Source organism: Malaclemys terrapin, chromosome 11 (genome assembly GCF_027887155.1).
Source record: "Malaclemys terrapin pileata isolate rMalTer1 chromosome 11, rMalTer1.hap1, whole genome shotgun sequence".
Taxonomy (NCBI): domain Eukaryota; kingdom Metazoa; phylum Chordata; order Testudines; family Emydidae; genus Malaclemys; species Malaclemys terrapin.
In genome coordinates this window covers 62,677,945-62,701,522 of record NC_071515.1, presented here as the reverse complement: position 1 = coordinate 62,701,522, position 23,578 = coordinate 62,677,945, and the positions used below count along the sequence as shown (strand labels likewise).

Sequence of the window (23,578 nt, the reverse complement as noted above, 5' to 3'; positions counted from 1 at the left end):
TGCTCCAATGTGACTGTTTTTTAAAATTTTCAATTATTAACATTTATATAAAAATGCTTTACAATATGTTATGTATATATATATATAGACACATATTTCAAAATATGAGCGAGCACGCGCGCTCTTTCTCTCTCTAGATATAGATATGGATAGAATTTTTTTTTTTTATTTAGTACTCTCAGTGCTTTCACTTGGTATGGTCTTTGGAAGGCAAAGAAAACAGTATCAATGAAAGAAGATGTACGTTGTTGGAGCATCCTTAAAATAGGTGCAATTCATTTTCTTTTCGGGTAGCTTTCCTTAACTTTAAACTTAACAGCCTTTCCACAGAAACTTTCTCTTGTTTGCACAAATATTTGACTGCTGATTAAAAACTAATTAGAAACACTAAAAACCATATGACAAAACTAAACCCAGTGTAAAGCAAGTGAATCTTTGCTTATGAATTATAATTGAAAATTCTACCACATGTCAAATTACAGATCAGAAAACCATTTGATTTTAAAGTTATGAAAAGAAGATAATTACACATTTTAAACCTATTTTTGCATGATTAACAGCGTAATGGTAGCATCTATTGAATAATGTAAATTCTTGAGATAGTGCCATAAATAGGCAAATTCCAGTACATTCACAGTTTAGGCCCGCACTGTAATTCTTGTATAGTTATGTCCTTTTCTCCCCTTTCCCACATTGTCATGAGGTAAAGACAATCTGTCAACTTTTCTGTAACATTTTCTGAATTCAGAATTTTATACTTTTTATTTGTTATTAATTAATCAACTTCCTCATATTCTTCCTATGTTGTTTTGCACAATATGCAGATATATATAGAATTTTTTTCCCCACTCTACTTGCGTGGGGTGGCTCTGGTGATATGGTATATAGCATTATTGGTGTAGGGTATAAAAGTCAGAATTTGCATGATCAGGAAGAAGCCGAATGTATAGGGCCCTACCAAATTCACAGCCATGAAAAATGCGTCCCAGACCGTGAAATCTGGTATTGCCCCAGGAAGTCTGGTCTTTTGTGTGCTTTTACCCTATACTATACAGATTTCATGGGGGAGACCAGCATTTCTCAAACTGGGGGTCCTGATCCAAAAGGGAGTTGCAAGGTTATTTTAGGGCTGGGTCACAGTATAGCCCCACTTACTTCTGTGCTGCCTTCAGAGCTGGGTGCCTGGCTAACAGCTGCTGCTCTGTGGCTGCCCCGCCAGCAGCAGTGCAGAAGTAAAGGTGGCAATACCATACCAGGTCACCATTGCTTCCGTGCTGCTGCCTTCAGAGCTGGGCAGCTGGAGAGTGGCAGGGGCTGCTGACTGAAGGCCCAGCTCTGCAGGCAGTAGCGCAGAAGGTAAGGGTGGCAGTACCTTACCAGGCCATCCTTACTTCTGCATTGCTGCTGGCAGTAGCTTTTCCTTGAGAGCTGGGATCCCAGCCAGCAGCTGCCACTTTCCAGCTGCCCAGCCACCAGCAGCAGTGCAGAAGTAAGGGTAGCAGTACCGCAACCCCCTCTACAATAACCTTGCGACTCTCTTCCCACCCACCCCCCCCCACACACACACTCTCCTTTTTGTATCAGGACCCCTACAATTACAACACTGTGAAACGACACATTTAAATAGCTGAAATCATGAAATGAATGGTTTTTAAAATCCTATGTATGAGAAATTGACCAAAATGGACCGTGAATTTGGTAGGGCCCTAATGATGTAACAGTGTGAAAGTTGATTGCTGGCTTTGCTCAGTCTGAATGAGAACTGAGCCCTGTTTATAGGGATGGGATATTTTTCATTCACTGGAACATCCCATAGACTGTTCATTTCATGGTACACAAATGTGAAGCTAAATCTCATTATTGGAGCATTTGAGTGTAATATAAGGATTTGGGTACTATGCTGTTCAATCAAGAGGAATAGTTTCCTTGCTTACAAATAAAAAGTGTAAAATAACTTGATCCTGGTGATTTACATGTCAAAATAAGCACTGAATGCTAAGTTCTAGCTGCTGCTTGCAGAGTTTCTGTAGCCAGTGTTGCAAACGAGGAATCATTTATCACTTTTAACAGTTTAATTTGTGCTGCAGTCAGGATTGTTAATTTTGACTGGTTTTAAAACAAGAACTCACAAGTTCATTGGCATACACAGGATAACTCGTTACAAGCGTGTATATTGCCCACCCTATTACGATAATATCTGAATAGAAAAGTGTGTGTGTGTGTTTGTGTAAATTACCTGCATATATCACTATATAAGCAGATGTATAATACAAGTGTATATACACACACAGATACAGCAGGTGTTAATTCATAGATTATAGGACTGGAAGGGACCTCGAGAGGTCATCGAGTCCAGTCCCCTGCCCACATGGCAGGACCAAATACTGTCTAGACCATCCCTGATAGACATTCATCTAACCTACTCTTAAATATCTTCAGAGATGGAGATTCCACAACCTCCCTAGGCAATTTGTTCCAGTGTTTAACCACCCTGACAGTTAGGAACTTTTTCCTAATGTCCAACCTAGACCTCCCTTGCTGCAGTTTAAACCCATTGTTTCTGGTTCTATCCTTAGAGGCTAAGGTGAACAAGTTTTCTCCCTCCTCCTTATGACACCCTTTTAGATACCTGAAAACTGCTATCATGTCCCCTCTCAGTCTTCTCTTTTCCAAACTAAACAAACCCAATTCTTTCAGCCTTCCTTCATAGGTCATGTTCTCAAGACCTTTAATCATTCTTGTTGCTCTTCTTTGGACCCTTTCCAATTTCTCCACATCTTTTTTAAAATGCGGCGCCCAGAACTGGACACAATACTCCAGCTGAGGCCTAACCAGAGCAGAGTAGAGCGGAAGAATGACTTCTCGTGTCTTGCTCACAACACACCTGTTAATACATCCCAGAATCATGTTTGCTTTTTTTGCAACAGCATCACACTGTTGACTCATATTTAGCTTGTGGTCCACTATAACCCCTAGATCCCTTTCTGCCGTACTCCTTCCTAGACAGTCTTTTCCCATTCTGTATGTGTGAAATTGATTTTTTCTTCCTAAGTGGAGCACTTTGCATTTGTCTTTGTTAAACTTCATCCTGTTTAACTCAGACCATTTCTCCAATTTGTCCAGATCATTTTGAATTATGACCCTGTCCTCCAAAGTAGTTGCAATCCCTCCCAGTTTGGTATCATCCGCAAACTTAATAAGCGTACTTTCTATGCCAATATCTAAGTCGTTGATGAAGATATTGAACAGAGCCGGTCCCAAAACAGACCCCTGCGGTACCCCACTCGTTACGCCTTTCCAGCAGGATTGGGAACCATTAACAACAACTCTCTGAGTATGGTTATCCAGCCAGTTATGCACCCACCTTATAGTAGCCCCATCTAAATTGTATTTGCCTAGTTTATCGATAAGAATATCATGCGAGACCGTATCAAATGCCTTACTAATGTATATGGATACAGTTTTATCTTAATTATAAAGACATACACATAGCTTTCCAGTTATGTAAATTATAGAAATTCCAGTTTGTGATCTGTTTCTTACAATGTGCTTCACAAAATAGTTACATAGATCAGTTCTGTGACCAGAGGAGCTTCTATCTTAATTTGGACAAAATAGAAAAATAGTTCTTACATAGGGTGATTGTTCATGAATGAAATTTTCCTGAGTGCTAATATTAATTCCAGTCTAGTTTTTATGTCTTGATTAATTTAATTCTCATCCATGACGATCATAAATAGTATCTGAGCTATCAACTAGTTTTATATGTAAATATTCCAGGACTATCAAGTGTTTAAAAAAATTATCGCAATTAATCGTGCTGTTAATAATAGAATACCATTTACTTAAATATTTTTGGTTGTTTTCTACATTTTCAAATATATTTATTTTAATTACAACACAGTATACAAAGGGCTCATTTTATATTTATTTATTTTTGATAAATATTTGCACTATAAAAACAAAAAAAAGTATATTTCAATTCACCTAATATAAGTACTGGAGTGCAATCTCTTTATAATGAAAGTTGAATTTACAAATGCAGAATTATGTACAAAAGAAACCGGCATTCAAAAATAAAACTATGTAAAACTTTTTAGAGCTATGAGTCCACTCAGTCCTACTTCTTGGTCAGCCAATCACTCAGACAAACAAGTTTGTTTACATTTGCAGAAGATAATGCTTCCTGCTTCTTGTTTATAATGCCATCTGAAAGTGAGAAGAGACATTTGCATGGCACTATTGTAGCCGGCGTCACAAACTATTTATGTGCCAGATGCGCTAAAGATTCATATGTCCCTTCATGCTTCAGCAATTACTCGAGAGGACATACGTCCATGCTGAAGATGGGTTCTGCTTGATGATGATCCAAAGCAGTGTGGACTGACACGTTCATTTTCATCATCTGAATCAGATGCCACTGGCAGAAGGTTGATTTTCTTTTTTGGTGGTTTGGATTTTGTAGTTTCCGCATCGGAGTGTTGCTCTCTTAAGATTTCTGAAAGCATGAGCCCCATCTTGTCCCTCTCCGATTTTGGAAGGCACTTCAGATTCTTAAACTTTCGGTCAAGTGTTGTATCTATCTGTAGAAATTTAACACTGGTACCGTCTTTGTGTTTTGTCACATCTGCAGTGAAAGTGTTCTTAAAACGAACAACATGTGCTGAGTCATCATCAGAGACTGCTATAACATGAAATATATGGCAGAATGTGGGTAAAACAGAGCAAGAGACACACAATTCTCCCCCAAGGAGTTCAGTCATAAATTTAACTAATGCATTATTTTTTTAACGAGCGGCATCGGCATGGAAGCATGTCCTCTGGATGGTGGCCGAAGCATGAAGGAGCATATGAATGTTTAGAATATCTGGTACATAAATATTTTGCAAAACGAGCTATAAAAGTGCCATGTGAACATCTGTTCTCACTTTCAAGTGACATTGTAAATAAGAAGCGGGCAGCATTATCTCCCATAAATGTAGACAAATTTGTTTGTTTTAGTGATTGGCTGAACAAGAAGTAGGACTGAGTGGACTTGTAGGCTCTAAAGTTTTACATTGTTTTGTTTTTGAGTGCAGTTATGTAACACAAAAATTCTACATTTGTAAGTTGCACTTTCACGATAAAGAGATTGCACTACAGTACTTGTATGAGGTGAATTGAAAAATACTATTTTATCATTTTTACAGTGAAAATATTTATAATCAAAAATAATAGTGAGCACAGTACACCTTGTATTCTTTGTTTTAATTGAAATTAATATATTTGAAAATGTAGAAAAAACATTGAAAAATATTTAATAAATTGTTATTCTGTTTAACAGTGCGATTAAAACTGTGATTAATTGCGATTAATTTTTTTGAGTTAATTGCGTGCGATTAATCGACAACCCTAATATATTTATATGATGGGAGGAGCTCCACAACAAAGATTTCTAAATACAATCTGATTTCTCCAACAATTTTAAGACAGTTGCTGTGGCTGAGGGGGGACCTGTAATGGTGAAATGGTATCTGATCATGGCTGGGCTGCAGAGTAGTATTTGCATTAGCTTCTCTTTTTTTTTTATTTGATTGATATGAGGGGTCAGTGATGAATGTCTGATGTGTCGATGTGGTATCCAGTGTGATGTTACATGGTTTGTTTTTCATTTGTTATAGATCTAAAGAAAACTCTTGCAGTCTTACTGGATAATATCTTGGAGCGTATTGGCAAGCTAGAGTCCAAGGTGGAGAACCTTGTAATTAACGGCACAGGAGCAAACTCTACCAACAGTACCACCACTGCTGCTCCCAGCTTAGGAGCAGTTGAAAAGCTCAACGTAGCAGGTAGGTGTGAAAACTGTTTAGAATTCCAACTCTATTTTATTATGTAAAGACACAATAATACTGATACCTTTTAGCTGAAAGCACTACATGTTATGAGCTCTTCAGAAATAAGATGGCAAAACTGATTAATTGCTTTTCATTTGGGAAACCCAAAAGTAAAAATTGAACCTGCGTCATAAAAAGATGTGAGCTAGTGGTCTCCTTCTAATGGAGTGGAAAATTAGCTGTTACACAGGCTTCACACTACATAACAGGGTTGTCAGACTTGGCTGAAAGAGGCTTGTGAATAGGGAATGGACTAGTTCGAGTGCAGTGATGCAGGCAAGGTCTGAAGTATAATAGCAGAACTGGAATGTGGGTCTTGAAAGCCATATTGTTGGATTTGAAACCGTTTAATCCCTCATGCCAATTTAACACATCTTCACAGTATATATGGACACGTTTGGGAGAGGAGGCAGTACATTAACATTTTGTCCCAATCTCAAAAAGTTTGATTACTTGGTTTTGTGCAAATCTGTCCTTCTGCATTTTGTCTGCCCTTTAACAGATTTTAATGGTGCAGCCAATACCTAGCCAAATAAGCAATAAAGCAGACATTTTAATAACTTTAATTACACCACAGCCTCAGCATCAACCAAGGTATAAGAATCTCCTTCCCTGTTATATCCAGTAGTTCCTGTGATTTGACAAGGAAAGCACATACTGCGCAATCCTGTTTGTTAGAATAGATAGTCTTTAGTTTAAATGTGACATAGTTTGAATAAAATGTCATTTGAAAAGTTCTCTTACTAATTTTATTTTTGTTGACATCAGTGTATTTAAGGCATATAGTTCAGTGGCAACAGTATGTCTCTGGGACTTGTGTATCCACATAGGGCTTTACTCTTTCAGCAGGCCTGCACTAAACGCTGCTTGCACTTGACCCACCAGCCAGAGATTGCTATCCCCAGTTCCCTGTCTGCCTCTGGTGCCGGTTGGCCCAAGCAGGTATCGAGTGCTCTTGTTTGTTTGTGAGTTATTGCTTCAGCCCCACAACCAGGTTTTCCAGTCCAAGCAGGGGATCATAGCCAGACTGTGCATAGCATAAGAACGGCCATACTGGGTCAGACCAAAGGTCCATCTAGCCCAGTATCCTATCTTCGGACAGTGGCCAATGCCAGGTGCCCCAGAACAAGTAATTATCAAGCAATCCATCCTGTTGCCCATTTCCCATTTCCAAAGCTGGGGGGGGTGGGAGGAATTTCAGCAGCCTGAGGCCTTGTCTACACCCGGGTTTTGTACCAGTATAACTATTTCAGATAGCCGTGTGATTTATTTATTTTTTTTTTTTGTACCCAAATAAAATGGTACAGCCCTTAGTGCGGATGCAGTGGTATCAGTATAATGTTGCCTTATATTGGTGTAGTTTATTCTCCTTCTCTATGGTAATGACTATGCTGATACAAGATAGCTTTATAGCAATATATAACTGTGTCCACACTAGGCGCTGTACCGCTTTAATTAAGCCAGTATAGTTAAAGCAATACAATCTTCATGTGTAACCAAGGCCTGAGTTGGGCTGTAGGCAAAGAGGGAGTGAGTGGTTGTGGGTTTGCAGAGAACGCGTGCTCAGATACTATGGTAATGTGGTGTAGTTTTGTGTAGTTGTGTAGTAATATTGTGTTCTGGGAAATTTCACCAGCTTATAATGATGACTGTTTAAACATGACCGTAAAATCTTAGGTACAGTTAAATAATTTTGACCCTCAGGACCCTCAGAAAGTAAATCTTTCTGGCCAGATTTGATATGCTGTCTAATGTAACTCAGTAATGCTCAGTAAACCTCAGTTTCTTTCCTGTTATGAAATTGAATTCACAACTAAAAATAAGATACTGTAACAAGGCACTTTTAGGAGAATGAGGCACTTTCCAGGTTGTTAAATTGTAAAGGCCTCACTTGAGACATACTGCCATTACTCAGTAACACACTGCCTCTTTTGTCGTACTGCTGAAGATAATTGTGTATAGCTTGGCAGGAATAATAGTGGTACAGTACCATTTTTATTATTTCTGGGCGTTTACTTTTACATTATAAATTTCTAGATTACTTATTCTTGCCTCTTACTAGAGGCATGAATCAAAGATTAAGATGTACCCTGCTCAAATTGGTACTTAAACGTTTCTGATTTACTTGTTGTTGCTCTGCTTTTGGAGGAAAAAACTGAAATAATAAAGACAAATCACAAGTCAAGATTTTAGTCCTTAAAAGATCCTTACAGTTTGACCAGTTTTCATAGTCCACTTGTTTTTATATTGCCTACCTAGGATGTTTATTATTTTACTCAAGCAGGGCTCTAAACACCTTGATGAGAGAAGATTTATTCACATAATTCCTTTTTTCCCCTCATAACATCTTCCTAGAAGCAAGGAAAGAATTTCCTATGGAGTTCCTTTGAGTACCTGGCAAAAAGGGACACTGTCTTAAGTTTCTAATGGGCTTTGAGCTGTTCTTTTCCTTGTTTGTGCATCCACAGTGCAAGAAATTACTAACAAATTTGATTCTCACCAAGGCAGTATCAAATACAGCATCGTGCTTGGGCAGGAGTCTCGTATAGCCTTCAGTGCTAATATTAGTTAAAGGCTTGTGCAAAGGTAGTGGAGGAACTGCACAGTTGCCATAAAGAGCCGCCTTTAAATTTTGATTCAATACCAGCCATAGATTTTTAAAGCCAGGGAAGACCACAACGATCATCTAATCTGGCCACCTACATAACCCAGGCCATAAAAAGTAACTCAGCAATTCCTAAAGTGGATGGAGTTATTCTGCCCATTTTCTTCTGGGTTTTGTCCTTTTCACAGTTCTAGCATCTGTAGGCCCAGTTTAAAATATTTGGATATTTATCAGCAGTCATTCTATGCTAGCTTTCACAACTGCTACATGCAGCTGTACAAATACAGTGTTACTAGGGTGAACTTGTTCTGTGGCCAAGAAAAGGACTTCAGTCTCCTTAGGGCTTTCAGCTTTCATTGTCACTAAATTACCCTTTTAAATGTAAAAGTCTGGGCTAAATTCTGCAGTCTTCAGTAGGAGGGGGGGGAGAGGAGGGAGGCTTTTGTTTAAGGGCCAAGTAATTTTTTGTTCTGGTGCCTCCGTAGGTACTTCTGAATTCTCAGGTAGCCTCAGGGCAGTACAGAACAGGGGGTGGTTTATTCACACCCCGAGTGACATACATTACATAGCAAAGGCTATGTCTACATTACAGCTTATGTCAGCATATTTTAAGTTTCAGGGGTATGAGTAAACTGCCCCCTGAGAAGTTCTCCAGCCCACATAGCTTCTGCCGTTCACAGAGGTGATTTTATTAGGCTGAGGGGAGAGCGCTCTCCTGCCGGCATAGAATGTCTTCACCAGATGTGCTGCAGCGGCGCAGCTGAATTGGTACAGTTGTGCTGCTGCAGCACAGTACATGTAGACATGCCCTTAATCTCATGTTCTTGCATGTTAAGAGGCCTGTTGCCAGCCATTTCAAACTAGAAGTTGGTTAGGTTGAATGTGAGGGTTTTGGTTTCTTTTTTTTTCTTTTTTCTTTTATTTTTTTAACCAGAAATACTAGTCCTTCCAGAAGGCAGTTTCCTAGCTGTCGTGAAATTAAGAAGCCAACCAAATGTAGAACAGCACCCTATTTGCGATGAATCGCCTTGTTAAACAGTAATAGAATACCACTTATTTAAATATTTTTGGATGTTTTCTACATTTTCAAATATATTGATTTCAATTACAACACAGTATACAAAGGGCTCATTTTATATTTATTTTTGATAAATATTTGCACTGTAAAAAACAAAAAAAGTATATTTCAGTTCACCTAATACAAGTACTGGAGTGAAATCTCTTTATCATGAAAGTTGAGCTTACAAATGTAGAATTGTGTACAAAAAATAACTGCATTCAAAAATAAAAAAATGTAAAACTTTAGAACCTATAAGTTCACTGAGTCCTACTTCAGTCAATCACTCAGACAAACAAGTTTGGTTACAATTTGCAGGAGATACTGCTGCCCAAATCTTGTTTACGATGTCAACTGAAAGTAAGAACAGGCGTTCGCATAGCACTGTTGTAGTGCATCACAAGATATTTACGTGCTAGATGTGCTAAAGATTCATATGTCCCTTCATGCTTCAGCCATCATTCCAGAAGACATGCGTCCATGCTGATGACCGATAACGATCCAAAGCAGTGCTGACCGACGCATGTTCATTTTCATCATCTGAGTCAGATGCCACCAGCAGAAGATTGACTTTCTTTTTTGGTGGTTCGGGTTTTGTAGTTTCCTCATCGGAGTGTTGCTCTTTTAAGACATCTGAAAGCATGCTCCACACCTCATTCCTCTCAGATTTTGGAAGGCACTTCAGATTCTTAAACCTTGGGTTGACTGCTGTACCTATCCTTAGAAATCTCACATTGGTGCCTTCTTTGCGTTTTATCAAGTCTGCTGTGAAAGTGTTCTTAAAACGGACATGTGCTGGGCCATCATCCGAGACTGCTATAACATGAAATATATGGCAGAATGTGGGTAAAACAGAACAGGAGACATACAATTCTCCCCAAAGGAGTACAGTCAAATTTAACTGATGCATTATTTTTTTTAATGAGCTTCATCAGCATGGAAGCATGTCCTCTGGAATGGTGGCTGAAGCATGAAGGGGCATATGAATGTTGGGCATATCTGGCACACAAATACCTTGCAACACCAGTTACAAAAGTGCCATGCGAACGCCTGTACTCACTTTCAGGTGACATTGTAGACAAGACGCGGGCAGCAGTATCTCCTGTAAATTTAAACAAACTTGTTTGTCTTAGCAATTGGCTGAACAAGAAGTAGGATTGAGTGGACCTGTCGGCTCTAAACTTTTACATTGTTTTGTTTTTGAGTGCAGTTATGTAACAAAAAAAAAATCTACATTTGTAAGCTACACTTTCACGATCAAGAGATTGCACTACTGTACTTGTAGGAGGCGAATAGAAAAATACTATTTTTTTCATTTTTATAGTGCAAATATTTGTAATCAAAAATAATATAAGTGAGTACTGTACACTTTGTATTTTGTGTTGTAATAGAAATCAATATATTTGAAAATGTAGAAACACGTCCAAAAATATTTAATACATTTCAGTTGGTATTCTATTGTTTAACAGTGTGATTAATTTTTTTAATCGCAGTTAATTTTTTTGAATTAATTGTGTGAGTTAACTGTGATTAATCGACAGCCCTAAATATGTACCCATCAGCTCCAAAAATAAAGATATTTCCATTGCTTTCTTTGTAATATATTATCTTTGGAATCTATTTTGGTTATTCAGCTATTTCCATGCTGGGTAATTACAAGACAGTAAACACACGCGGTTTACCATTTTTCTGTTTTATCCACTACAGTGTCTCAGTGACAGCTTTGGACAAACAGTTCATGAAATCCTGCTGTTAGAGTAACTAACAAGAACAATAGTAATTTCAACACTTTGTCTAGATTATTATAGGTATCTCTTGAGACCACATCACCACAATATTTAATTTTTTATTAATATTATTTTAAAAGTTCTATTTAATATATTATTTTGATGCTGCTTTTGAACTCTTGAGGTAGGTTTAATTTCATCAGACTGAAATATTTATAATTCCAAAAATAATTATAAAATGCTGAATTCACTTTTTTTTAATGTTGAGCAATGCAGCAGTCTGCCTTCACTAGTGTGCTATGCAGTATGATATCCATTTAGGCTGTCACAGTAAATTAAGGCATTAATCCTGAAATCTGACCCATGTAGGTAGATCCCTTCTGTGCAGTGTAATTCATTGAAGTCAGTGGAGCTGCAGGCAGGCATAAGGTCCAGTCACAAAGGAGACTACAATATATACAATTTACATCTGTTCTTTAATCTATAATATGTAGCAGAGAGATTAACCATGCTGGGATCTATATTATTTTATCTCTTCAATCAAAATGTCTGTCTGTTTTACATATATTGAGATTAATGTGTACAGTTGTGATACCTGAGCAAGTGTAGGAGTGATTAAGTATTTTTGGTTAAAAATTATAACTTCCTTCCCCTCATTTGATATATTTCATTTATCCGTTTTCATTAGCACTTGGATACCGGTTCTGATCACAAGAAGAAAATGCCAGTGTGCTTTATAAAACTTAATTTTAAAATGGGATCACATAGGGCAAATTCACTGGCAGCATGAGAAGGTGTAGTGGTTTTTTTGCAATGGTGTGTGTGTATGTATGTAACTATTTGGGGAACACTTTTTAAAAAATGTAATGCTGTTATTTCCTCTTTCTCTAAATAGTTCAATGCCAAAGCGGAACACTAAAATACTGCATAAATACATGTCCTTTGAACACAAAAGAGTAGAAGCTTTTATTTTAAAGTACAAATGCTGATTCTTCATTAAATACATAGACAAAAGGATTATGCTCTGAGTACAGAAAAGAATCATATGATATAGGTAGATGATCACGTAATACAAGAAAGGTGGACTAACCCCAAAAGTCAAGCCAGCTAAATTAATCTCCTTTTGTGAAGCTTTCCATCTGTATGGTTTGTCTTACTTTTAGTCATGGACACTTGTATTGATTACATTTGTGGATTGCAGAACTCTCCTCTGTTTACATCAGATTAAGGACATTAATAGTTGGAGCAGAGAGAGTAAAAGTATCTCATATTTGCAGAAGGATTTTAACTGCACTTCTGTTTGCCTTGTCAGATATAGATAGCTAAACTACCTAGTATAAAAATGAAATGTTTCAGATAATTTGTGTGCGTGAACTTTTTCAAAACAAACATGTACAGTATACCTAGGTTTATCCTAGAGTTGTATGTTTATTTCTAGGTTTATCTGAACAGCCATACAGCCCTACAGAGAATACATTTTTGAGAAATACAGCATAACGAATGACAAATTAACATGCTAATTGATTAATTTTAAAAATCTTTTCAAACTTCATGAGATTGTGAGAAACCTATCAGGAAAGAATAGAGGCCATGGAAGGATTTGTTCAATACACATCTTGATAATAAACCATTAGTTGCCTCAATGGCGTTGTGCCCTGTAAAAGGAAAATAAAATTATTTCAAGCTGCTTGACCCTCTGACAGTCTCTTAAAATTGCCTTCCAATTAACCATTCTCTCTGGCTATCCTGTGGTATTCATCTTTCTGGTTGCTAGTTAGGATTAATATCTTCTCTAGTCACTCAGGTGTTCATCAGTGATACACAGCTTTCCTCTCTAACTCTTGTTTTCTACGTTGCACTAGTAAAATGCATATGATTTTTGTCATGTCTTGTGGAGACAACAAATACCTGAACTTTTGGAATCCAGCCCCAAAGCAGAGCACAATCAGATTGTGTAAAATAGTTTGTTAAATAATGTTGCCAGTTTTAGATCTTAGTATGTCATTTATAAAACAAAACCCTAGATAGACCAAGGACATTAATATTGTGCCTGCCATGCGAGCCCAATGCAAACTAAAATTCTTACCACAAATATCTATTCCTGAGCACATTCTGTGCCAAAAAAATTAAAAATTCTGCACACAATATTTTAAAATTCTGCAAGTTTTATTTGTCAATAAATAAATGCAGCACCTCCAACATGACTGTGGGGAGCACAGGCCACTGGCTTGCTGAAGGTGGGAGATCACCCTGCAGCCCTCCTACCCCCAGGACATGGACTTGGCGGCGAGGCTGCACCCGACCATGACACAGCACAAGGCCTGCGTCTGCCCCAGAGACACTGTGGGGCCTTGCCCCTCGGTGCCAGGCACGTCAGGTTTAGGCAGGCTAAACTAGGCAGGATCTCAGGGTGGGGGGATACAGGTGTGGGGTGAGAGGATTTGGGTGGGATAATCTGGGTGCAGGCAGCTCATTGGGGGAGTCTAGGTGGTGGTAGTGGATCTGGATGCACAGAGGCTTGTTGGTGGGGTTCCAGGTGCACAGGCAATGGGACTCTGCAGGGGCTTCCAGGTGAAGGTGGTTGAGGCTAAGCGGAGGGGTCTGGGTGTGGGGGTCTCAGTGGAGGGTTCTGGGTGCTGGGGGAGTGGGGCTTGGTGGGGTGGGGATCTGGGTGCAGTTAGTTGGGGGTCAGTGGTGTGGGGGTCTGGATGTGGGGGCTCAGGCTGTTGCAGGGAGTGGGGCATCAGGGTGGGGTTTTGAGTGCAGGGAGCTCAGTGGATGGTTTTCTGGGTGCAGGGGTGGAGGTCCGGAGACAGGGGGTCTGGTGCAGGGCAGCTCTGGGTGCAGGGGTTGAGGTTCAGTGGGGTGGGGTGCAGATATGGAGGGCTAGGGGGGTTAGTGTTGAACAATCTTTCAAAACATCTTTTTATTCTCTCCCTCCCTCTTTCTTTTTTTAATATTGTGTTTCCTTCTTGTCTTGTAGTGTTGGTTTCATCCAGTTTTGTTTTTCCTATTATGAACCGATCCTCATGCAAACAAGTTACTCCTTTAAAACCCCTCCTGATGATGCTTGGCTGTCCGTCAGGCATCTGCCATTCTTTGTATATACTGTAGTAAGGCAGGTTGACAAGTCTGCAACGCTGCAGGCCGGTTTTAACGTGGCTATGAGGAAGCAAACTAGGATGGTAGTGGCTGAGTTAATATTCCTGTGTGGTTTTTCTGCAGAAGTTAGACTGATACATGAGAGAGAGAGAGAGAGACAGAGAGAGAATGCACTAGAAGGACTTCATAACCAGCTAATTGCTTGCATGGCTACCTTTCAAATGAACTCTGATATATATCTAACAGATTTTTAGTTTGTGAAGATGATAATCTTCAAGAATGACTCTTCTGCCTTTCTCCTTTTAAAAGGAAAAATCTTTATCTTTTTGACTATTTATCTGATGCAAAGCAAATCCAGTGCTCATTAAGTTGAATTATTCTGTTAATGAGGGCTATGTTATAAATTGAATTCTGCATAATTCCTAAAGGAATAATGCTAGTTCATGCTTGTATTATATATCACCTTGCTCATCTAGTATCAAAGAAGGATTCTAGTTGGAACTTAGTCAGGCTAGATGGTACTTGCAACAAATTCTCCATGTGTAACTTAAAAAAAATCTCAATAAAAAAATTTGTTCTGATGGGCCAAAGTAGGACCCCATATTTGGATCTTTGACATATTAGACCACATAGCAATTTGTGAATCAAGTCTCTAGACTACTGCTTTCTCAGAGTAACATGTTGCGTGGACTGATTTTGTGTGTGTGTTTATTGCCCAAAGTTCAGCCCACTGTCATGACCTTCCCATGGTCTAGTTGTTTGGCCTATAGTCCTCTTATTCTGCATTTTCTTTGATACAAAACAGCCATTTCTATTTCGTATTCTGCTTGCCTCCTTTCATTCTACCTGATACAGGGAATTAATAGAATCAAAGAGATTCAGACAATTGCAAACTTGATTTTTCAGGGTAGCCTTGTGGTTCTGTATGGAAATGCTGAAGGGAGCTGCAAATGGTCCCTTGGGCTGCATTTTGATTAGCTACTTGACTGCTACTTGAACTCTCCTAACATTGAACTGAATTCAGTAGTATGTTAATGGAAGATGGCAGCACAGCAGGTGTGATGAGGGGGGACCAGTACTGAAAAAGTTTAGTCTTTCTAAAATCATACTAATGCTTTGCAATTGAAGTTTCTGAAGTGTTAGAAAAGATGTTCACATTTTGAAATGTTTTTAACTCTTAACTTTTGCTGCTATTCCTGATAGTGCTTTCAGATCAAGCTGTAAATCTTTCTTTAAAGAAACCTTTTCAGATATGGAAGAAAATGTGACTTAAGAGGCTGTATTTAAAAAGGGATGATACTAGAGAAAAATTATAATATCATTATACTGATGGAGCCTCAACTTGAATGTAATATTCAGCTTTAGTCATATGACTGCCAACTTCGGAACAGAAATAGAAACAGTTCAGAGAAGGGCATCAGAAATGAGGCTTGAAGGAGGACAGAGAGGGCTCATAAATTAAATTAAAAATAGGACTATTTGGTTAATAACTGAGAAGAATAAGAAAGAGTTAGAGGTATATACAAAATAGAGTAGAGAAGGCCAACCAGAAGTTCCTGTTACTGTTTCCTAGTAATAATACAAGAACAAGAAAACACTCAATAAAATGAAATATGTCAAAAGGAAATACTTTCTAACATCAGTTATGATTTAACCTGTGCAACTCATTTTCACAGGATATCAGAATAACAACATTTAGACTAGCATAAAAAGTTAGTCTATTGATCCTCAAGCTTCAGAGTATAATAATAATTGTCAGCTGGACACGGAAAGAAACTTTTTTGTACAATTTACAGTAATTTGTGGAGATTTTCAGATAATCTCTGAAGAATCTGGCATTGGCCACTCTTGTGAGGCTTAGAGGGATCATTGCTGTTTGTTCGGGTATGACTGTTTCCATGGTCTCATGGCTGCTTTTCATTAATTTTTTTAGCAAATTTGCTCTTTAAGTAGAGTACTTGGCTTTAACTATTCTTTTTATTAAATAAGTCAATTCAATAGACATAATTCAATGTACTATTCCTTGCAATAGTGCATTGTTTCTAGAATATATATCACTATTGCTATCTATGGTGTGGAAAATATGAAAACTGAGAGAATGGGTGCTCCCACTATGAGCACATTATCTGCAGAGCTCACCCATTTCTAAGGCAGAGTCTACATATATTGCTAGTTATTAATGCTAATGAAATACAGTGAAATCTGTCTTACATGATTAATTAAGACCAGCAAAAATTAGTTCCTTAGTATAGTTGTGCTTTGGACCATGCAGTTACAGCCCCAAAGGTGGCTGCAACACAGTACTGTAGGTCAAGTACTCTGATTTTTATTGCAGGCCCAGACAAAGACATACATCTGTAAATCGGAGTTTAAAGAGGGCAGCTGACTTTTAATTAAATTTAAAATGCTTGGAGTCCTCAAAAATGACACTATACACTTTTAAAGTTTCTTCCATTTTGAGAGAGTTTACTGGTTCCAGTGGCATCCCCAACTTAAGTGACAGAAAATATTTCTCAAACCAATAAAAAGTGTCTTCTGTTTTGAAAGATTATCAATGCAGCTACTGTGCAAGGCCTTTAACATTAAGCAAAACTGAATGGGAAAGCTTGGGCTAACTTTACAGTCTGTTCAAGACAAAGGACTGACATCTGGAACTTCAGGTACTTTGTGCATTTACATGTAAACTAAAGATATTTACAGAGCTGTCTTCTGCTTCAAATAAGATTAAGCTAAGGAAGAATCAGAAAAATTAAGTGCTGCATGATTTTTCCTCTTATCCACATTTGTGACCTCCTGTGATTTTTACCATGGTTCTGGCATGTAAATTGCAAAGGGAAATATTCTGTCCATTTTTTGAGTATTGTACACCAAAACCTTTCAATTTATTCCCAGGACTCTGACATCACCTGTACTTTATGAAACAGCTGTGATAGGGAGGAGTGTTCTGGGCACGAAAATAAGATTTCTATTCATGTCCAATTCTGTCTTTGTGGTTTTTTCTTTTCTTTATTGCATGACCACTTACGACATCTAATTTTGAGTGAAAGCCACTTCCTCTCCACCTGGCATTCAAAAAGAAAAAAACTTATTGCAAATCTTTAAGGAAGTTAAACTAAGAAAATTAAGATAACGTGAAGGGCTTGATTTAAACCATGAAACGCATGAATATTCAGAATTAAGGTTTAAACTCTCTTTGGTGTATGCCATTTTGATTACTTGCTGTAGGTCGGATGTAGGCTAACGTAGATCATGGTTCTCAAATGTGACACATGCTCTAGCAGTGTGAATCTTCATTTTAACTCTGAATTTACTTCCGTTCAAGTTGGATCTTTCTCATAACTGTGCAATGGCTGCATTTAAAAAGTTTTCTCTGCACCTACAGATATCACCCATTTCTGCCCATATCCCATTTTAAGGATAAGGCGTATCACTAAAATGATAATATCTCTAAATCTGGAATGAACTTCTTAAATGCACCCACTGTACACACTTGAACAGCCAATGTATTACAGTGAACCATACTGGTTAATGTGGTAATGAACACATGATAAACTTGAAATCCACTCAATTTTTAAAAAGTTTAGGTCATCTACTATCCTGTTCCCTTGACAATATTTGTGGTGTTTTTTTCCTTCAGTGACTGTGTGATGGGTCCACACAAATAAAAAGAGAACCTGACGGTGGACAGGGAAACAGTAATGAAACATATACAGAATGGTATAAACGTATCAGATGCACAAAAGTACTAGGGGGGAAAGCAAAAGTATTTTTTTCTGTAAACCCAGTTGGTGGTTATAGATGTTTCTAATAGCAAATAAAAAATGTTCACATGACACATTTTTTAAGGCTGATTATTTCCTTTTAAACCATTGTGCTTTGTGTATGAAACACACAAGCCCTTGCAGTGGGCATGTGACTGTGGGGCAAGAGCTGAGGCCACACCCCACTGGATGGTTCTGGGGTATCCTGTCAGCTAGTTGGGGTGCTCATCTTTGACAGCTTTTAACAAGGGCCACAGTTGGTCTGCTGCCATGCTGTGACATCTACAAAAAAGTGACAGATGGAAACAGACCTCCTCTGCTCTACCTGACCTTTGTTACATAGCTTCCCAATACCCCTTCAGTGATGTAACATCTGCCTGATGCAGAAGTATCTGTCCTTCGACTGTGACAATTTTACATTACTACATGTTTGTATTTCTTCCTTGACCTCAGCAGGTGATTAATTTATACTCAGAAACAGGAGATGAGTAATTCTTATTGTTTTTCAACTAGCCAATAAGGAGTGGGTGGGGGTGTGTTATCCTCTCCTCTTGTTTTGTATTATGGGAAAGGGCAAAGAGGGAGCACCTAAATGGCTCTTTATATACACCATTTATTTTTCTTGTACTGTTCTAACTAAAAATTACTGTTCTTTCAAAACTTTCACATGGGAGACCCTGTCATCGCTCTAGTATTTTCTGTTGCTGTGTGCAGACTTTTTCTATTTGTTTATTTTCCCCCTAGTGTCAAGATATTAGTTCCTGTAGTTTAAATTTAGAGCTAACATATCTTGGCATTTTGTTCTTGCAGGGGATGCACAAACAGTGCATAGAGTTCATGAAGACAAAAAAAGACTGTTTAAGCAATAACTCCCAAATGTTTGCTGATTTTGGCATTAGAACAACCTTCAGGATGTCTCTTCCGCCCTTGCCAGTAGGTGTCTGTGCAGTCAGTTGGAATTCCTACTGAGAGAGCGAGAGATGAATGTAAAATATAAATAAAATCTAGGGATGTACAAACAGTTCAGATAAGATGCCAGCAGAAAAAGGAGGAGTAGAGGAAAGGAACTGGAGATGCGATTACCATCAGTGCTGTTGCCCTAGGTTAGCATTTCTTTCATTCTATAATAACGAATTTTCACTGCTTGCCTACTTCTTTGCTTTAATTCTGCTTGTGGTTATAGTAGCCAGAAATATGAATTAGAGCTCTGCAGAATAGATGCTGACAACATTTTGTCATGGCAAGTTAAAAATACTGCATAATTTCTTTGCTCTTCATGTACTTCCCTGGAATATTGCATGAATGTCCATTTAAAATGGCTTTCAGTCTTCAAAAGAATTGAGTGGTGGTAATCTTCAGTGTTTATCTTTGTAGGATATTTATATACCTTCTGTTCTGCTTCGAGTGATTGCTCATGTGTATTCCACAATAGGTGTGCATGCTCGCCACGTGCACCGGTGCCGGAAGTTTTTCTCCTAGCAGTACCTGTAGGGGAGCTCCCTAGCGACCCCTGGAGTGGCGCCTCCATGGCGCGGTATAAGGGGCGCTGTGCGCTCCCCTCACCCTCAGTTCCTTCTGGCCCTCAGTGAAGGTGCTTCGGAACTGCTCTGCTCCAGCTTTGCTGTAGCTTGTCCCCAAAACTGCTTGTTTGTTCAGTGTATGGTACCTGTAGTTAGTTAGTTGTTTAGTTTAGCTAGAGCGCTCGGGCTGGTGTGTGTCCCGGGTTTTAAGTCGTGCGACACTTGTAGGCAATCTATGCCAGTGAGTGATCTGCACGCAGACTGTTTACGCTGTTTGGGGGAACTCATCTCAGCGATTGCTGCAAGATTTACAAGTCGTTTAAGCCTCGGACAAAGAGAGAAAGGGACATTAGGCTTTGGGCTATTCTGATAGAGTCGGCGCTGACCCCGGTTCTGGCGCGCTGCTCCAAGTCATCACCGGGCACCGCAGTGTTGGTGCACGGTGACCTTTCGGTGACATTGACTAGTCAGCACCGCTCCCCATCCACGGGGCACACCAAAGCTAGGAAGAGGCCTTCTTCGCTGTGGCACCAGAGTAAACCCGGGGCAGAGGCTAGACCCATGTTAGGCAGCCCTCGAACCCCACTGGCATCTAGGCCTCCAACTCAAGTCGAGTGGAGTAGCCCGGCCTATTCAGAGTAGGCCTCCCCGGATGTCCGGATGCCCTCCCTGCAGGCGGCCCCGGGATGTTATGTCCATGCCGGTACCAGGAGCACCACTGATGTCGGCCCTGCACTCCAGTGGCAAGCTGCCGCTGGGATCTCCGCAGTCACCCCCGGCTTGGTACTGGTTTCAGTCGAGGGAACGTTCCTGACGATGTTTGCTGTCCGATGTCCATTCAGGGCAAAGTCCACATGGATCGCCCTCGACGCGCACCAGGCTGTCTGGTTGGTTTCCGTCTGACCGACACTCTCAGCATCACTCCGCCTCGAGGAGTGAACACCGACGGGACCAAGGCAGACGACGCCAAAGATCCTCGTCTCAGAGGGGCTATTGCAGCCGGTCACGGGACGAACATCCATGTCGTTCCCGTTCGTCATCCCACTCCAGGACCCCGCCATGGCACCGCCTCCGCAGCCCCGGGCATCAATCACCAGCATCTCGCCGTCGCAGGTCCGCCCGCCGGAGCCGATTGTGGAGCAGCTGTTACTGACGGTACCGGTCCTCCACGTCGGGATCGTGGTCCTGTGGTCGGCATCAGTCCCGGTGCCGCCGCTCCTCCCAGTCCAGGGACAGCGGCAGGTCGTATGTCAGCCCGGCCTCCCTTTGTAGTCGTCTATCGATGGGCCAGGCTGAACAGCTGGCTCAGTCAGTGCCACAGCAGGTTGTGGCACCAGGCACCGTGGCCGGCCCAATGGTACCAGTGGGCACCATGGTCCCCGACGCAGCCCCCAGGGGCTCACTCGGTGGCCGGAGCCTCAAAAGGACCATCGGCCTCCCTCTCCAGACCTCTGAGGAAGGAGTTGGTGGGACGTACATCCTCGGCACTGTGCCCGGAGACCGACCAGGTGGTGGACCCTCCGGTGCCAGTGGACACACAAAGTACTGTGCCGGCCTCCTCACCCTCCCCGGATGAGGCAGTTACGGCTCCTCCTCCCTCCGTCCCGCAGGTGGACTTAAGGACTCACCAAGCAGAGGAGATGGAGGAGCCCTCGGACTCCCTGTTTAATGTACTGTCCTCGTACTGGGCAGGGTGACCTTGCCTCTCCACGAAGGGGTGGTGAAAATTTCAAATGCCCTGTGGCAAACCCTGGCCTCATTGGCCCCCATCTCTAAGAGAGCAGAACGCAAGTATTTAGTACCTGCCAAGAGGCATGAATATTTATACACCCACCCTGCTCCTAACTCCCTGGTGGTCAAGTCGGTCAACCACAGGGAACGGCAGGGCCAACCAACCCCTACCCCAAAAAATAAAGATTCAAGGAGGCTGGACTCATTTGGAAGAAAAAAATGTATTCGTCCTTGAGCTTGCAGTTATATGTGGTGAAACACCAGGCTGTCCTGGGCCAGTATGAGTTCAATCTGTGGGGCTCCTTGCCCAAGTTCGAGGACTCCCTCCAGGAGCGTGACAGGAAGGAGTTCAAAGTGCTGGTGGAGGAGGCACAGCGGCTGCTAGGGCAACCCTGCAGGCAGCTTCGGATGCAGCGGACACGGCCGTGCAGTCCATGGCCTCCACGGTGTCCATGAGAAGGGCATCCTGGCTCCTGCTGTCTGGGCTGTCTAGCGAGGCGCAAACTTCCCTGCAGGACTTCCCGTTTGACGGCAAAGCTCTGTTTGCAGAACAAACGGATACAAAGCTACATGGCCTGAAAGACTCCTGCATGACTCTCCAGACTCTTGGTCTCTATGTTCCGGCTCTGGCTAAACCTAAGTTCAAGCTACAGCAGACTCCCACTCAGGCCACCCATTCAAAATACGAGACCGCTTATAAGAAGTCACCAGAGCCGGCTCCAGGCACCAGCCTACCAAGCATGTGCTTGGGGCGGCACCTGGAGGGGGGCGGCGCTCACCCGGGGAGAGCGGAAGCCGCAGCGGGTTCGCCGCCCTCCCCCGGCGCTCTGGCGGGTTGGGGAGAGTGGGGCTGCGGCCGGGCTCTCCACCCTCCTCCCGGCGCTCTGCCCAGCTGGGGAGAGCGGGGCCTCGGCCGGGCTCGCCGCCCTCCCCCTGGCGCTCTGGCCAGCCGGGAAGAGCGGGACCGCCCTCCCCCCGGCGCTCCGACCAGTCGGGGAGAGCGGAGCCGTGGCTGGTCGGGGAGAGCGGAGCCGTGGCTGGGCTTGCCGCCCTCCCCCCGGCGCTCCGGCCGGTCAGGGAGAGCGGAGCCGTGGCTGGGCTTGCCGCCCTCCCCCCGGCGCTCCGGCCGGTCGGGGAGAGCGGAGCCGTGGCTGGGCTTGCCGCCCTCCCCCCGGCGCTCCGGCCGGTCGGGGAGAGCGGAGCCGTGGCTGGGCTTGCCGCCCTCCCCCCGGCGCTCCGGCCGGTCGGGGAGAGCGGAGCCGTGGCTGGGCTTGCCGCCCTCCCCCCGATGCTCCGGCCGGTCGGGGAGAGCGGAGCCGAGGCTGGGCTTGCCGCTCTCCCCCCGATGCTCCGGCCGGCTGGGGAGAGCAGGGCCTCGGCTGGGCTCGCCGCCCTCCCCCGGCGCTCTGGCCGGCTGGGGAGAGCAGGGCCTCGGCTGGGCTCGCCGCCCTCCCCCCGGCACTCCGACCGGTCGGGGAGAGTGGAGCTGTGGCCGGGCTCGCCGCCCTCCCCCTCCCCCCCCCGGTGCTCTGGCTGGTCGGGGGTGTGGTGTTCTTCGAGATGTGTTGCTCATGTCTATTCCACATCCCGTCCTCCTTCCGCTCTGTCGGAGTTGTCTGGCAAGAAGGAACTGAGGGTGGGGGGAGCATGCAGCGCCCCTTAAACCACGCCAACGAGGCGCCACTCCAGGTGTCACTAGGGTGGTCCCCTACGGATACTGCTAGAGGAAAAACTTCTAGCACCGGTGCACGTGGTGAGCACACACACCTACTGTGGAATAGACATGAGCAACACATCTTGAAGAACACCAGTTACAGGAAAGGTAACTGTCTTTTCTTGGTAGCAGCCGTGTTAGTCTGTATCCGCAAAAAAAACAGGAGTATTTGTGGCACCTTAGAGACCAACAAATTTGTTAGTCTCTAAGGTGCCACAAGTACTCCTGTTGTTTTTGTCTTTTCTTGCTTCAGTAGCAGGAGTTCAGGGACTTGAGAAAGACAAGGAAAATGGATATCTACAGTGTGTAGAAGTCTCCTCTCCTGCCTTTCTGCCTCTTCCTTTTTTCTTCTATCAAAAAAAGGCACCGCTGCTAAAGTCATGTCCTACCATTCTGAGGCTCCCACTCATTCACTCTTGTTTAGAATTTCTCATCGTTTGCTGAAAACAGAAGTGTTTATTGTAAAAATATATATGTTGAATGGCTAG

General features: G+C 42.1%; 1 protein-coding gene across 3 annotated transcripts in view; it reads left to right on the top strand.

Annotated features, from left to right (window-relative positions):
- Positions 1–23,578, top strand: part of MGAT5 (alpha-1,6-mannosylglycoprotein 6-beta-N-acetylglucosaminyltransferase) — a 245,542-nt gene that overhangs the window by 95,023 nt on the left and 126,941 nt on the right. For all 3 annotated transcript variants that reach the window (XM_054043734.1, XM_054043735.1, XM_054043736.1), the window contains exon 3: positions 5,661–5,828. In XM_054043734.1, coding sequence (XP_053899709.1) covers positions 5,661–5,828 — 168 coding nt within the window. The remainder of the gene's footprint in view (positions 1–5,660; positions 5,829–23,578) is intronic.